We start from the raw sequence: 13,781 nt of genomic DNA, 5'->3' as shown, positions 1-13,781 counted from the left end.
TTTATAACGCATTGCATGAATCTAAGGTCACATAGATTATCAGATAATCCGAGAATTTCTTCCTTTTCAACATTTTACACAATAAAGACACTTCTATAAGTGTAAAAGGTTATGCAAACTATAAAGAACAAGCATGCACGATGCTATTCCACGTAAGAGGAAGTGGTTTGAAATTGCATCACAATGCAATTATCTGAAAAAACGCGCATCTACTATAATTGCGATAAAACTAGATTACACGTTTTTTTTTAATCGCGTAATCATTTGCGTACTTTGTGTTGATGCGTGAAAAAGCCCGATTTGCGACTTTTTCAAATTGACACTGACGCGTTAATGAAAAAGCTTTGATGGAAAAAAAAATTACGGTCATTATGCGTGTTATTATTTTTCGTACTCGTCGATATTCACTGAAACACGTTGTCAGACAAGTTGAGTCACCTACACTGAATATTCCATAATCATACAAAAGAACAAGACGAACCGTAATAGCAATCGGTGACGTCGATGAGGCCATAGGGTAAACAGTACCCTTGTCTGCAGAAGCACTTGTTTTCAGGCCTGAAGTGGCCGTTGTCAAGCTCGTTATCCTTAAACTTGTACCTGTACGTGTTCAAGCCTCTGATGGTTTTTTCACCAGTGCGCACCTGTTAAAGAATAAAATAAAAATCTGACATCCATGACCCAAGCTGAAATAGTCCTTTCTACAATTCTCTGTCAAAGTAAAAGTGCCAATAACTCACCATGTCCGCACTACGGCATAGACTCTTGCGGAAAAATCTGAGCGTGTCGTTTGGCTCGATGAAACCCTGAAACTTGGCACCATCACTCGACTCCCTGACGTTGGCACACCTGCCCGTCCATTGAGGCAGGTTCTCCGAACCCTTGTACTTTTCGATTAAGCCTGTCAACCTCACATCTTTCTCGCCGGTGTAAACGGTTTCAAAGTCCCCATCAAAGTCGTACATCTAAAATTATTAGCGCTCATTACCATATCGTCACATGTGTGTCTCTCAATGAATCTCACAATAAGTTTATCCCATACGGCATGATTACGATTTACGGAAATTTATGCACATCATATAAGATAGGAAGAGTAGCAGCTTTTAATCTTGAACTCCGAGATATGGTTGTATAAGTACCTACCCTGTCGATGAGCCCGAGCCGGCCGAACTTGATCCAAGCTGGCATGAGGTTATTACCAAGAGTTACCAAGGTCGACTCGTATCCAAACATGAACTCCTTGGCAGTCATGCGCACTAGGGGCTTCGAGTCCGTCTGCCGGATCAGTAGGTTCAACCCCCAGCGAGATATCACCGTTGCATCTTTCATCACGTCGGCTATACTCTGCAACAGAAGACATTTTTTTCTTTCTCAGTCAGTTCTTGGTACATATATTTTTTTTAAGACACATCAAACAACGTGATGAAAGTTTCATTATTTCCATGCACGTTTCATTATTTAAATAAGAATTCCATTCACACCATTTTCACCGTGCATTATCAATAAAGTCTCGGTTTCCCTTGACTTTCGTGTTTTGTGCGGCTAATCTCGGCGTAGCCAGCAGATTTTTGAGCCTTGATCCAAGTCCAAACAACTCTAGCCAGCAATAAAAAAAATGCTTATCGTTCATATAGGGTTCCTCGGAAAATTGTTTTTTGAAATGGTCATCTGCCGATAGTCGTGAAAGAGCTACCAAAGAAGCTTGCAGTAAAATAAGTTTGGTTCAGTTTACGTTTTTAACTGTTTGTTTGAAATTTATTTCGTTTCAACAAATGTCAAGAATTCATGTAAGATTTTAAAATGCTCATGATCTGAACACATTTTCCTTTACGTATCGACACACGGGGAATCTCATGTGAAGTCGAGACGGGAAATGCTAGTGATATTTGTATGTGGGTGATTCTGCCGTGAGTGGCCAATTTTGTGTCCAGAGCTCATGTTACTACATTAAATTAAAATTAAATGTTCAAATTCCGTGAAATTATGCAAGAAGTGTTAATATTCTTAGAAAAAACTTTCAAGCTGATATGTTATCTCCTCAATGAGATAATTAGGAAAATGTAGTCGAAATGTCACTTCCGTATCCCTCAGAGGTAAGAATGTCTCTTTTTCTAGCTTTCGAGCTTTGATACTTAACGAAACTTTTTTACAGTATTCTTAGGATAAATAATGAGACACGTGTCTCAGCGTTTGGTCTAATTGGCCTTTTTTCGCGAAATACATCGATGAATATCGATTTTTTTTCGAACACTAGTTACGAAGGAGTACACTATTTTAGGTGGTCCAAAATAGGCTCAAATGACTACGAAAACGAAGCCTCATTGATTACAAAAAAATTTGTTAAATTTGTTGCTTTCAATCAAAAGTTATATGGGTTTTTTTATTTAAATACGAATTTTCGGTAAAAATGTACGAAATCTCATTTTTAGCTATATTTGTCGCTCCTGTCTAAACAGCTGTAACTTTTGAACAAAGGCACTAAATGGAACTAAATTTTTTTCAATCGATAGAGTTTGATTCTAGCTTTTATTTCATTTGGGTAGGAACGCTTCATCTATACAAGAAACTTAGCTACACGCATCAGAAGCAGACATATTTTTTTTCGAAAATTGACTAAAATTGACTTATACAAAATACCGTATAACTTTTGACCCCAGAAGTTTGTTGGAGAATCGCTTTGGATATTTGCTGTAGATGGTATTTAAGGTAGAACTATTATGAAAGAACATTTTTTTAACCAATTCATTTTAAAACGATTCTTTAAGGCACTTTGAGCCACTCACGGCTGATCACTCATATACATGAGCAAATCCACAAAACAATCCTTTTTATCACCCATTTTAGTAAAAACATTTTTTTTTTGAGGCATACCCTTGAAACCAGGCTCTTTTTACTCGTAATGTCATGCACTGCGAGGAAAAAATTTTGAACACAGGTTTCAGTAAGGGTGACACCCTTTTCATTCGAATTACATGTTTATATATATATGGGTGATTCTGCTGTAACTTGCTCAGATCGTCTCCGGTACTCATACTCACGTACCGTAATGAAATCAAAAATTTTAAAAACGTCAAATTGTGTTAAATGTTGTCAACTTTACTTGACATATTACCTTATACCAATATATTGATCCCTTCATTGAGATAATCGATAATTAAGAGTCAAATTTTCCATTCCGACCCATGTCCGCAACTCAATTTCACTCATGAAAGCTTTCACCGGTAAACACTAAGGCTCGTATGCCACTTGGGCGTGTAAGCATTATAATATACTCTAGCTATTGGTGATTAGATTCGTACCTTAGTCACACCAAAAATTGACAAAGACGAGTGAGTTTTCACTGCATACATTTTGTCCGCATATTTGCACCATAATCGCGGTTTTAACAAAAATCAGTTCAAACTAGTAACTTTTTGGATTGGAAATGCTAACCAATGATCATTTTTCAAAGTATAGGACTAAAATGAATAAATTCTTACGACAGTAGTAACTGAAGTTGTTACCTCTCGAATAGCTAAGCTCTTCTTTTTGCGTATTTTGCGCGTACAAACATTTTATTCCGTTTCGACCTCCGTGGAACAACCACTCGGTGTGCGTGTGCAATTACGCAAACTAAAGTTTCTTATTGCATTTGAGGCTAGTAAATAAAGTATGGGTAGACAAGTCATTGTAATAAGTCTATGAGTCGTACGAGCACTACAAACATTGAAAATTCCATTCCGAACTTTTCCATTCCGACCCTACCTCACCTCAAAGTGCCGTTTTTTTTCCTTTTAGAGTAATCAATCCCAGCCAAATTTTTTTTTCATCACTGTTGGGCTAAGAGATGAATTGGCCCTTTTTCGCTACGTAAATGCAAAAACGGTGGTGCTGCTTCCAACGTTGGTAGTCAAGTGGTACACTCCATTAGGTGGCTTTATCTGGGCTTAAATGAAAGAAAAAAACATGGTCCTAATGTTTAAAATATAAATCTTTGAATTTTATGCCGCGAATGAAAAGTTATAGTGATTTTATGAAAAATACTGAATTTTAGCCAAAATGACATTATTAGCGATATTTACGCTCTAATTGAAACAGCTGTAACTTTTGAATGGAGGCACAAAATCAAACAAAATTTTTTTTTAATCAATAGGTCTTGATCCCAGCTTTCATTGGAGCCCAGTAAAAGCACTCAAACTGTTGAAGGAGCTTAGCCACACGTGCTAGAAAGTGACACAATTCCTTGAAAATCGATGAAAGCTGACTTTTATAAAATTTCGTATAACTTTTGACCAGAAAATTTAATAGTTGCATAGCTTTAAGTGTTTATTACTGATGGTGTATGGGGTACAAATACCATGAAAAAAAATTTTTTTAACCAACTTTTTTAAAAAAAATTTTTTTAATCGATCTGAGCAGGTTACGGCAGAATCACCCATATACATAATAATAGCATGTAAATCGCGAAAAAAGGGTGTCGTCCCTACTGAAACCCGTGTTCAAAATTTTTTCCTCATAGTACATGACATTACGAGTAAAATGAGCCGTATCTCGAAGGTGCAGTGCGTCGAAAAAATTTTTTTTATTAAAATTGGGGGCTAAAACGGGATATTTTTTGTTGATTTCCTTATATACACGACAACTTTTTAAAAAAATAATCAACAAAGCATTTAACCAAACTATCAAAATAACGGTAAGCAATCCATTGTTGTCCTCACAAGTGTCATTACAAATAAAGAAGCGCCACTACTGCCCACCACAAACAGCTCTTCACCAATCGTTCATGTAGACGAGAGCGAATTGCCTGCATGTGTAGGTCAATATCCACGCGTTCTCCGAACTCTACTAACTGCTAACTCCGCAGGTTAAAAACGAGTTGGGTGCCAGCACAGAGTCGCCACTCTCCTAGAAGTGATTAAAAGGCTACACTAATCTCTTTAGCCGTGAATGACAAGAGCAAGGCATGGACTGCCACGTGCCGTACTGTAAAATTTTTACGTGTGCAATGTCAACCAGTTAACGCAACTGTACTAGATTGTACTTTTTGAAATGTAGTGAGGTACGGAGTATTTCTGATACGTATGAGGGTATGAGTCTGATTTTTTTCACGGTAAGGCAGAGTTGTAAGTTTTCCTCCAAAGATCGATCTACGAAAAAAACAATTTCGGAAAAAAATACTTTTCATTGTAATCGTCGTATCTTGATCCATGGCCATCGATATTTAAGGATAAGGATTCATTCGTATCGTACGTACGATTATTCACTAACAAACGAGAAACGTATACTCCCCATTACGTTCACTTGTGTTTACAATTGCATAAGCTAGCTGTCAGGAGACGCGAGCTCTCTGTGATTCATGGATCTGCAGACTAATTATTCACCGTGATCTGGTTAGGTGGTGCTCGTTTTTTCCTATTTTTTCTTTTTTTAACTCAATCAGTTTCTTTTAGAGACGCGAATGCTCATGTATCCAGTCACTTTTTTCACTCTACTTTTTTCTCCTCTTTTCGATTTAAACACTCGAGATTCATTGAAAAAAAAATTTACCACTACGCAAAGATGAATTGTTTACCGTGTATTTTAAATAGTACGAAATAAACATTATACCTGCTTGGAAAGAGCAATAATACTCTTGCGTAATGTTATTCACTGGTCTGTACAGCTCCAAAACTTTTGGGGTAGGTACCAACTGATTTCAAACATAAAACAACGTACCTATCTGAAAAAAACTCGAGATTTCAGGAAAATATTCAAAAGACAACCCATTGTTTGTAATGTTTGACTAACTCTAAAAACACAACATACATCCAATGCTTCCTCGACTAAAAAGGACACTGTGACAGATTACCTCCGAAATTTAAAGTCACATTTGTACGCCTTGTACCATGTATACGTATAACAATCCAACACTCGAAAGCCTTATTCACTCACGGAAAATTTAAATGCAGAGTATTCCTGATCACGTGACTGATGCAAGAGGCTCCGGTTAAGCCGGTGCAGAGAAGCAGCAGCAGCTACAGCGAACACTCGGGTCATCATCGATATGCTCGTTCCTCCTGTGCAGTTGCGTAAGCGCATGGTGTGTGAGTATCATGTATATTGCGTTATAAGTGTACACTGCAAACGTGTTTTATGCAATTCATACCGAGGAGTCAACTTTTTTACATAACGCGTTCATTCACGTCGGTGCGTTTTTTTCTCTTCTCCCCTCTACTTTTCTTCCAAAAAGTAATGGGGCACAAGGCTAAAAATGATAACTGGCGCTGTTTTCAATATTGCGTCGAAGAAGGGGAACTACAACGATTAAGCCTCCGATTTTTCTATCGGGGTGAGTTTCACTTTGTTTCCTCTTTTGATGTTTGTGAGTGTATGTGATAAAGAAGTAGGCTTTTAATCAGAATAATTTCCAAGATGACATTTATTAGTCATCGATTGTTCGATTTTGGGTTCACACGATGACTTGCTGCTCAAAGATCTTGTTACCGATATGCCTGCATGTGTAGAAGGGAAGGTCAAGCCAAAAATCGGATGGCACGCCTTTCACCTGTACTCAGGGTGTACGAGTCTTATTCGCACCTCATTTCACTATAGTGCTCAATCACTTAGTGTGAAGTTTTCACACCTTATCCTTGGTACTTGTCGAACGAAAAGCTTATTTCTCCTGGATTCACAGTTCCAACAGAATAATACATAATTTCTTACGTGCACATAAAAAGGATATGGCAACACCAATGAATTTTTTTCGGAGGCTCGTAAGGGCTAGTAGGGCTAGAAAAATTCTCTACGGATTCGGATGTAAAAATAAAATTACACACCAAACTAGAGGCTGATCCTGTAAGTTTTTATCGTAACATTTATTGGTACTAGAGCGCGCGGTGGCTCAGTCGGCTAATAGGTCGTGGATTGGCACACGGGAGACCGTTGTTCGATTCCCGGCCAGTGCGACTTTTTCGGGCAAGTACTCCTGTGTATTTTCACATGTACATTTTCACCACGCAATGCTCCTCAAGGAGGGTTTAGGCGACCTTCTCGCAGCATAATTGCCTAATTTTTCCCTACCCCCATCCTTTAATAGGAGGGCCTCCCATCCCTTTCCTTGTCCCTTCCCCAAGTGCTAAGTGCCCATAGTAGTGCTCCTTATCAAAGGAGCCGGACGTAGAGCACTATAATATAAAATAGAAAAATTTATAGATACTACAATGATTGAGAAAAGGGACCATGGAAATTTTGCTCCTACGCCTTATATACAAGCTTGAACGAATCGATCTCTCATGCGATGTATATCTATAATACCCACATATTATAATGTTACAAACACTGTCGTACCAACTTGGACAGCGGCAATTTTCCCTTCAGAACTCGCCTTACAGCCCAATCGGTGGTTTTTTATTGTGCCACGTATTTTACTGTGCCAAGAGTATGTCACTCCTACGAAGCAGTCGAGACTAAAAAAAGAAGCTTCACGACGCTAGTCGACAGCTGGCATCACCGTCTTGTCACGTCACACACAGTTTTTATAAACTCTTCTGAACGCACTTGTTCGAGTCGCAGGGTTTTCCTGCTTGCGGTAAACCTGCCTCCATCCGCTCCTGATGTACTCCGGCTCATGCATTTCGATCTAAATTCACGAGATTCCTACCGCTCTCTTTGGAGAGCCGCGGTTGTGGACGAACATATTTGCCGGGTGGGATGTAGGTGCATGCGAGTACCTCCGAATAAATTGAACGGCATAGACAGGTGGTCGCTCTTGGACCACAACAAACTGAAACAACTTTCAAGTTGTTTCAAACACAGAGTTGTTATTGTCACGTATATACGTGTGCACGAAGACCGCGAGGGTCAGGCGGTTCCGTGAATCACGGGAGAGTTGATACTTATACTCTTTATGGCGATTTGTGTCAATACAACTCTCTATGCTGATTGATTCTATTGAGCGTTGCTCTTAAAATAACAAACAAGATTCCATAAATTAAATTAAACTTTTGTAATTGAAAAAAAAACTTGATTTTTTTTTGGATTAACAAATGTTTGTTTGTACATCAAAAAAGGTATTGATAGACTTTATAGGGTTGAGTAAGGATTGTGATTTGACACAAAGACGAATTAAGGAGTCTAACGTGAACGTGAAAGAATTTCGAGTACTGCGGCCTGAGAAATGCAGAAAAATGTTAAAGATTGCATACTTTGTACGTGCATAACTTATTTTTTTATCATTGAAACTGTTACGAATATGTCGAAAACAATGGGTACAAGATTGCTTTTTTTGTTCAATGGGCTGGATGGTACGCAAATTATGAAATTATAACAAGATCCAGTAATTTGCTTCGTCTTACTATTAACGTTGAATACACTAACTAACTGTTAATTGAGTAGACTAAAAAACATCTTTTCTCAAAGCATTTTTCTTTACACTCAATCAATGAAAACTTCCTGTTTAAAGATACTCGATCGTCTCTTCTGTTCTGCACGCATTTTTATACCTTGCCATTGGGGCCAAGAAGACATACGTCTTCACATTCCACCCACAGCACACCCGTAAATCATTCCGTCTCGGTGAAGCATCAAAAGGCTACGGAATGAAAACTGCTACTATATTATCGGACACGCTCCACACGGCGCTTCTAAACGCTACCTGTTAGCCGCAATCATCAAACAACAAAGGCAACGAGCGAAAAGGGAGCGACCGAAAATTAAAACGGCACATCAGCAATTGCAAAAAAAGATGAGTTATTATACCCACGCGAGTGATGGAAGAAAAATAATGGAGCACCGCACGCGGGATTTTGCGCTCCAGTTCGAAGCAGCCGAGAGAAAAACCCACAGGCTCACGCATCTTTCTAAAATCATCATCATCATCGCTCAGATGCGCTAAAGAGTCGAGCTTTCATCGCGAGACCACTCCGTTCTCGTTCGTACCCATCATCATCATCATCGAGTCCGATCATGCGTCTTCGACGTTCGCGTAATGTAATGCATATATACGTACGTGCACGTTCGAGCTAAAAATCCGTGCATATCCACATTCATGCGAATCGTATGCAGCTGTTGCGTAGCACGTGCTGGGCCCGGATGAACGTCGGAGGTTCCTCGGTGGAAGAGATACGGCGATAAGAGACGCGCAACACCGACTGGACTACCGGTTTCGCGAGCCGGTCGCCCCTGCCGCACCGGCAAAAACATCGAGAGGGTCCACTCCCTCCACCTTTTGTTTTTCTTGCCACTTCAGCACGTGTGCGTACAGTGTATACCTGTCGCCTCGCTTTTGCGGAATGCACTTGTAGGTATACAGTTCTTCTTCCTGGGTATACGTCATACATGCACGCGGTGTGCCCATGTCTTGCTTTTTTCCCGCGTGTTTATGTTTTATTTTCGTCTTGGACAGGGCAAAAATCCCAACTACTCTTCGGCGTTTTAATTCCACGCGAACTGTTCTTATTGTCTCTGGTCGACGTAGCGGTTTTTGGACATCTGCCGTGCATTCAAGGAGAGCGGGATTCTTGGCTTTCAACAAAAATAAGGAAGAACGGGAGAAGCTGCGGGTCATTGATGACACGTTTATGAAAACATCTCAGCCCGTCTAACGTTTCAGGACATGGTACAAAAAAACGATAAATAAAGAAATTTGGTTGGAAACAACTTCTCGGGACGGTCAACAGTGCCACGAAGGCTTCTGTTTCGGCAAAGTACTTTCGCACGCCGATCAGTTCTCATCACCTCTCCGCCTCTGCAGTGACCTCCAGAAAGGTATACTCGCGCGCGCGCGTGCGTTTAATCATTAATTGGTATACGCATTGTGTGCATTACCCGTTTATTAGCAAAGAGAAAGAAAACAGTCTGTGGGATAAATCGTCGTATAGTACTGGTGTTCAATGTGCACATGTCCATGCCCTCTTGAAAATCATGAGTTTTGTACTGTAGAGTCGCGAAGCCGGGGGCCGATTATAACAGGGCGGTAAGTAGTAAATCCCAAGTGAAAGGGTGATAAGAGTTATTACGGACAACCATCCCGTTTATGAATACTCATGAGTGTACCACGCACACCTCACATAAACTTTCCGGGAAAAGAAAAGTTTGCGTTGATTCTGTCGTTTTCTGGAAGTTTCTGATCACGTGCTTGTACAGCACAGGCAGGACAGTTGCAAAATACTTCATGGACAGGAAAATAATGGTCCAGCGGGTATGCGCCTCGGAAGATGAATATACGTTTACCTACGTGCATGGCGATTGTAATTGCTATTATCATTTACAATTAATTAACTACCCGTGAGTTTCTCCTTGCAATTTACAGTGTCGTGTGAGTTTAAATGCAGATGACCGGAGGCTAGTCGTGCCAGTGCGCACAAGTGCGAGAAAATATTTTTATTTTGGAGTGGCAATTATTGTGCAAGCGCGGTAAAGAGGTGCGATTTATATGTATAATTCAAATCTTCAAGAAATACGTGTAGCATTGCGATGTATGTTTTTCATCGATACGCTTCACGGGACCCATGCACTTACGGTAGAAACAAGTAATTATTCAAATATCTAACAATTACTTACGTTTTAAATGTAAAGTTTATCTTGAACCTTGTGGCAGAGAAAAGATGTTGGCAATAAAAGGATTTCACAATACTCAGAGATCATATGCACAATGACATTTATGAAAAAATAACTTTCATCAAGTGTCGTGGGGCAAAAAAGACTGACTATATGAATCATTGAACTGGTCGTTACATCGCTCCAATTTTCGATAAATGCGTAAAATTGACTCAACGTGTTAATGGATTTTAAAAGAACACTTATGATTTAGGCTGTTAATCTGCTCTCAAAAGTCAGGTTTCAAGTAATATTGAAACCCCAATCTACTTAGGCTCTATCTATTAGTTAAATGTTCTCCATTATTGGGGTGCCAGCCTGTGGATGTGCTGGATCACGCTATTGACGTCAGAATAGAGATTTTCTGTCGAGTATTTGAATAATTGATTGTTGTTATAATTTACTGTTAATCAAAAAGTGCTTAGAGATCTTGAGATATTATCAAGTTGGAAGTAATGTAAGAATTTTTGACGAAATTTTTTTACCAGTTTTATGAAATTGCAAGCACTAGGAGTAGTATACCTACTAATTAGGTATATACATATACATTCTACTGAAAACGGCATATTTCATGTCTCAGTCGATTGCAAAGTCGTTTAAGGAGATAATGATCTGGAAACTTTTCCAATTATTCGAGGGATGTTTACTGCGAAAGGTTAAATAGGGTTTAGACCATAGAAGAGTATTCCGTTAGTTTGAAATGCAAAAAAGGGGCAAAATTAGCGTTATGGGCTCATGTCTCATTCGAAAATTTGCAGTTTTGACGACGCCTGGAAGCAAAATTCGGAGTTTTTGATTTTTCTACGGTATGGGATCTCAAAGTTACTAACGTAAACAACGTTTTCACGCTTTTTAGACTACCAAAAATAATTTCTAATTTGTATTGCCCGTGTAGGCCTGAAATCTTGTGAATTTAACATTTCAACAGAAAATACTCTTACAAACTCACGCAATTAAGTTTTGGCATTCCAATTAGGGCGTTTTGTATTCTACAAAGGTCCAGCATGTTGCAACAATTTTTTCAAATTTTTTGATGCGTTACAATCTTGTTTTTTTGATGATTTTACAAGACCCCGTCATGCTTCTTTTGTTGCTAAGAGCCCGTAACGCTATCCAGAAATAATACAAAACGCATTGTATTTTCGTTTAATTTTAGATTGTTTACTTAGATAGTGACTCATACTACCGTTAAAATTTTTTTGGGCAAATACAGCAGGGCACGAAAAATTCTAGCTTATTTTGGTTACGGATATTACAAAAAAATTTTTAGAAAAATGAAAAACCCGTTCCAAGTGTTTGTCCATTTCGACCCTCGGAAATGCCGTTTTCAATTGAATGACCCATTCATATAACTGTTTTAAGAAACTTTAGATGCAGTTGTCAATAGTGGGATCATATAAAACTGGAAAATAACATTGTGATCAGTTGTCGTCTGGAAGTTCACTTGCTTTTACAAAAAATCTCATTTTTGAATTTTTAACCCCTTTTTTATTGCTACAATTGTTCTCATCTCTCGACTATATTTTTATTACTTTTTCAAACGTTTGAATCGCCCACAATTTTATTATTGATAAATTGTCATACTCACGCGGGAAACCTGTACAAGAAAATTTGGTCTACTTTAAATAAAAACATGTTAATTCAAGATTCGCGAATAAAAATAATCCAAGTTTTCAGCAAGTTGCTAAACAGTTTTACATATGCATCAAACAGTATTAAGCCTCGGCAATTACAAGTTTGCCGATCATTCAATTAAAAAAAAAACAACTTCTCGCGAATTACGAAACTGCTGGTGAGCAGACAGGCAGGCAAGCGAGTGAAACGAGTGATCCCCGTGTGGTAATGAAATTCAATTTATTTTGCCTGGCACGTGAAATACCATGGTGATCGCGGATTCATGAAAAATTTCGCAACGCCAATTCTCACGCGCGTACACGAGACAATGATCTTCGATACGTACGCGCCGTAGTATGATCTTCGAAGTAGGTCCCGTGTCTACTGTCAAAGTGCAGCAAATCAATGGATTTAAGAAATAATGAGCCGCATGGAATAGGTTAAGTACAAAGAATCTAATGACTACGAAAAAATTTCCAATTATCAGTTTTTAAAAAGTTTAGAAAAAGTTTGTTTAGGTATATTTTTAAGATGAAGGTTACAACTTTCCACGTACGTTTTTTACGCTAGCGGTAAGTTAAGCTTTTCTGTAAGCTTTTTACACAAATGTTTTATTTATCTTAAGAAAATTCACAGTATGCAGTATGTAGTTTGCATTAAAACATACTTTTTTATTTTTATCTCTATTTAATGTAAAAAAATATCAGTAAACTTTTTACTTAATTCATTATAAGTGAAAGACTAACACTAATCAAATTTTTTTTTAAACTCCGACTATTGATTTTTACATAGCTTTGAAGCAAGTAACAGACAAAAATCGCTTTCACGAAGTTGGGTTTTCAAAACAGTTTTGATGTCGAAAATCATCGAAACTTAACGAAACAACCATCAGCTGGAGTTGAAACCGTTACACAAACCGTTCATTTGATAACAATGACCAAATTTTTTTTTCATACTTACAAACTTTGGTCCATTCAGGCCAACCTATAAACTAATTTTTAAGAACATTTTCCAACCAAACTTCAGTCGAGTCAACTGAATTTTTCCCATTTTATGTTAGTCGGGAAAAGACGCATTATAGCTTGTGCGCAACAACAATGCACTAAATTAACTAGAGAAAGAGAGACTGCGCGGATCGTCGAACTCTTGCACCACACGCGTGCGAGCAAATATCACACGAACGAACTTCGACCCCAGCTCTGCAATCGAACGTGATTGCGCGCTTATCGAAATGCACTTGTGCGTCTACTTACTATAGTGTAACTTAGAGGCTGTTTCCGGCCCTCGCTATAAGCGATCATGGTGCACGTGTTGGCGATGTAATGGATTTTTTGTAACTCTGATCTATGATGCCTTCGGTCAATGCCTGCTTTATTTGAAGTCACGTTTTTGCCTCCTCTCTCGTGCACACATGTCTATTATTAAGCATATAATGGATGATTCCGCTGTAACTGACTCTGACGATGTTCCCAGCTCGTGTGCATAGATACTGGAGTGAAATGTACCAACACAAAGGTTGGTGTTCGAGTAAAAACTTGCACTGTTTCTGCTTCAATCGTAAAAAAAACAAACTTCAAAGTTATATTGGGGGTCCAATTTTTGAAAAAAGGGGT

At 38.6% G+C, this 13,781-nt stretch overlaps 1 protein-coding gene across 2 annotated transcripts in view; it reads right to left on the bottom strand.

Annotated features, from left to right (window-relative positions):
* The window catches only part of LOC149374286 (scavenger receptor class B member 1-like), a 95,058-nt gene that overhangs the window by 4,070 nt on the left and 77,207 nt on the right, over positions 1 to 13,781 (bottom strand). For both annotated transcript variants that reach the window (XM_089593808.1, XM_089593807.1), the window contains 3 exons: positions 1,144 to 1,344; positions 741 to 965; positions 482 to 644 (listed from right to left, as the gene is read on the bottom strand). In XM_089593808.1, coding sequence (XP_089449934.1) covers positions 482 to 644; positions 741 to 965; positions 1,144 to 1,344 — 589 coding nt within the window. The remainder of the gene's footprint in view (positions 1 to 481; positions 645 to 740; positions 966 to 1,143; positions 1,345 to 13,781) is intronic.

Source organism: Copidosoma floridanum, unplaced genomic scaffold (assembly GCF_036245765.1).
Source record: "Copidosoma floridanum isolate Cflo_tuat_1 unplaced genomic scaffold, Cflo_Japanese_pri ptg000020l, whole genome shotgun sequence".
In the NCBI taxonomy this organism is placed as follows: domain Eukaryota; kingdom Metazoa; phylum Arthropoda; class Insecta; order Hymenoptera; family Encyrtidae; genus Copidosoma; species Copidosoma floridanum.
The sequence above is the reverse complement of the archived record's forward strand: the minus strand, read 5'-3'. Positions and strand labels throughout refer to the sequence as shown.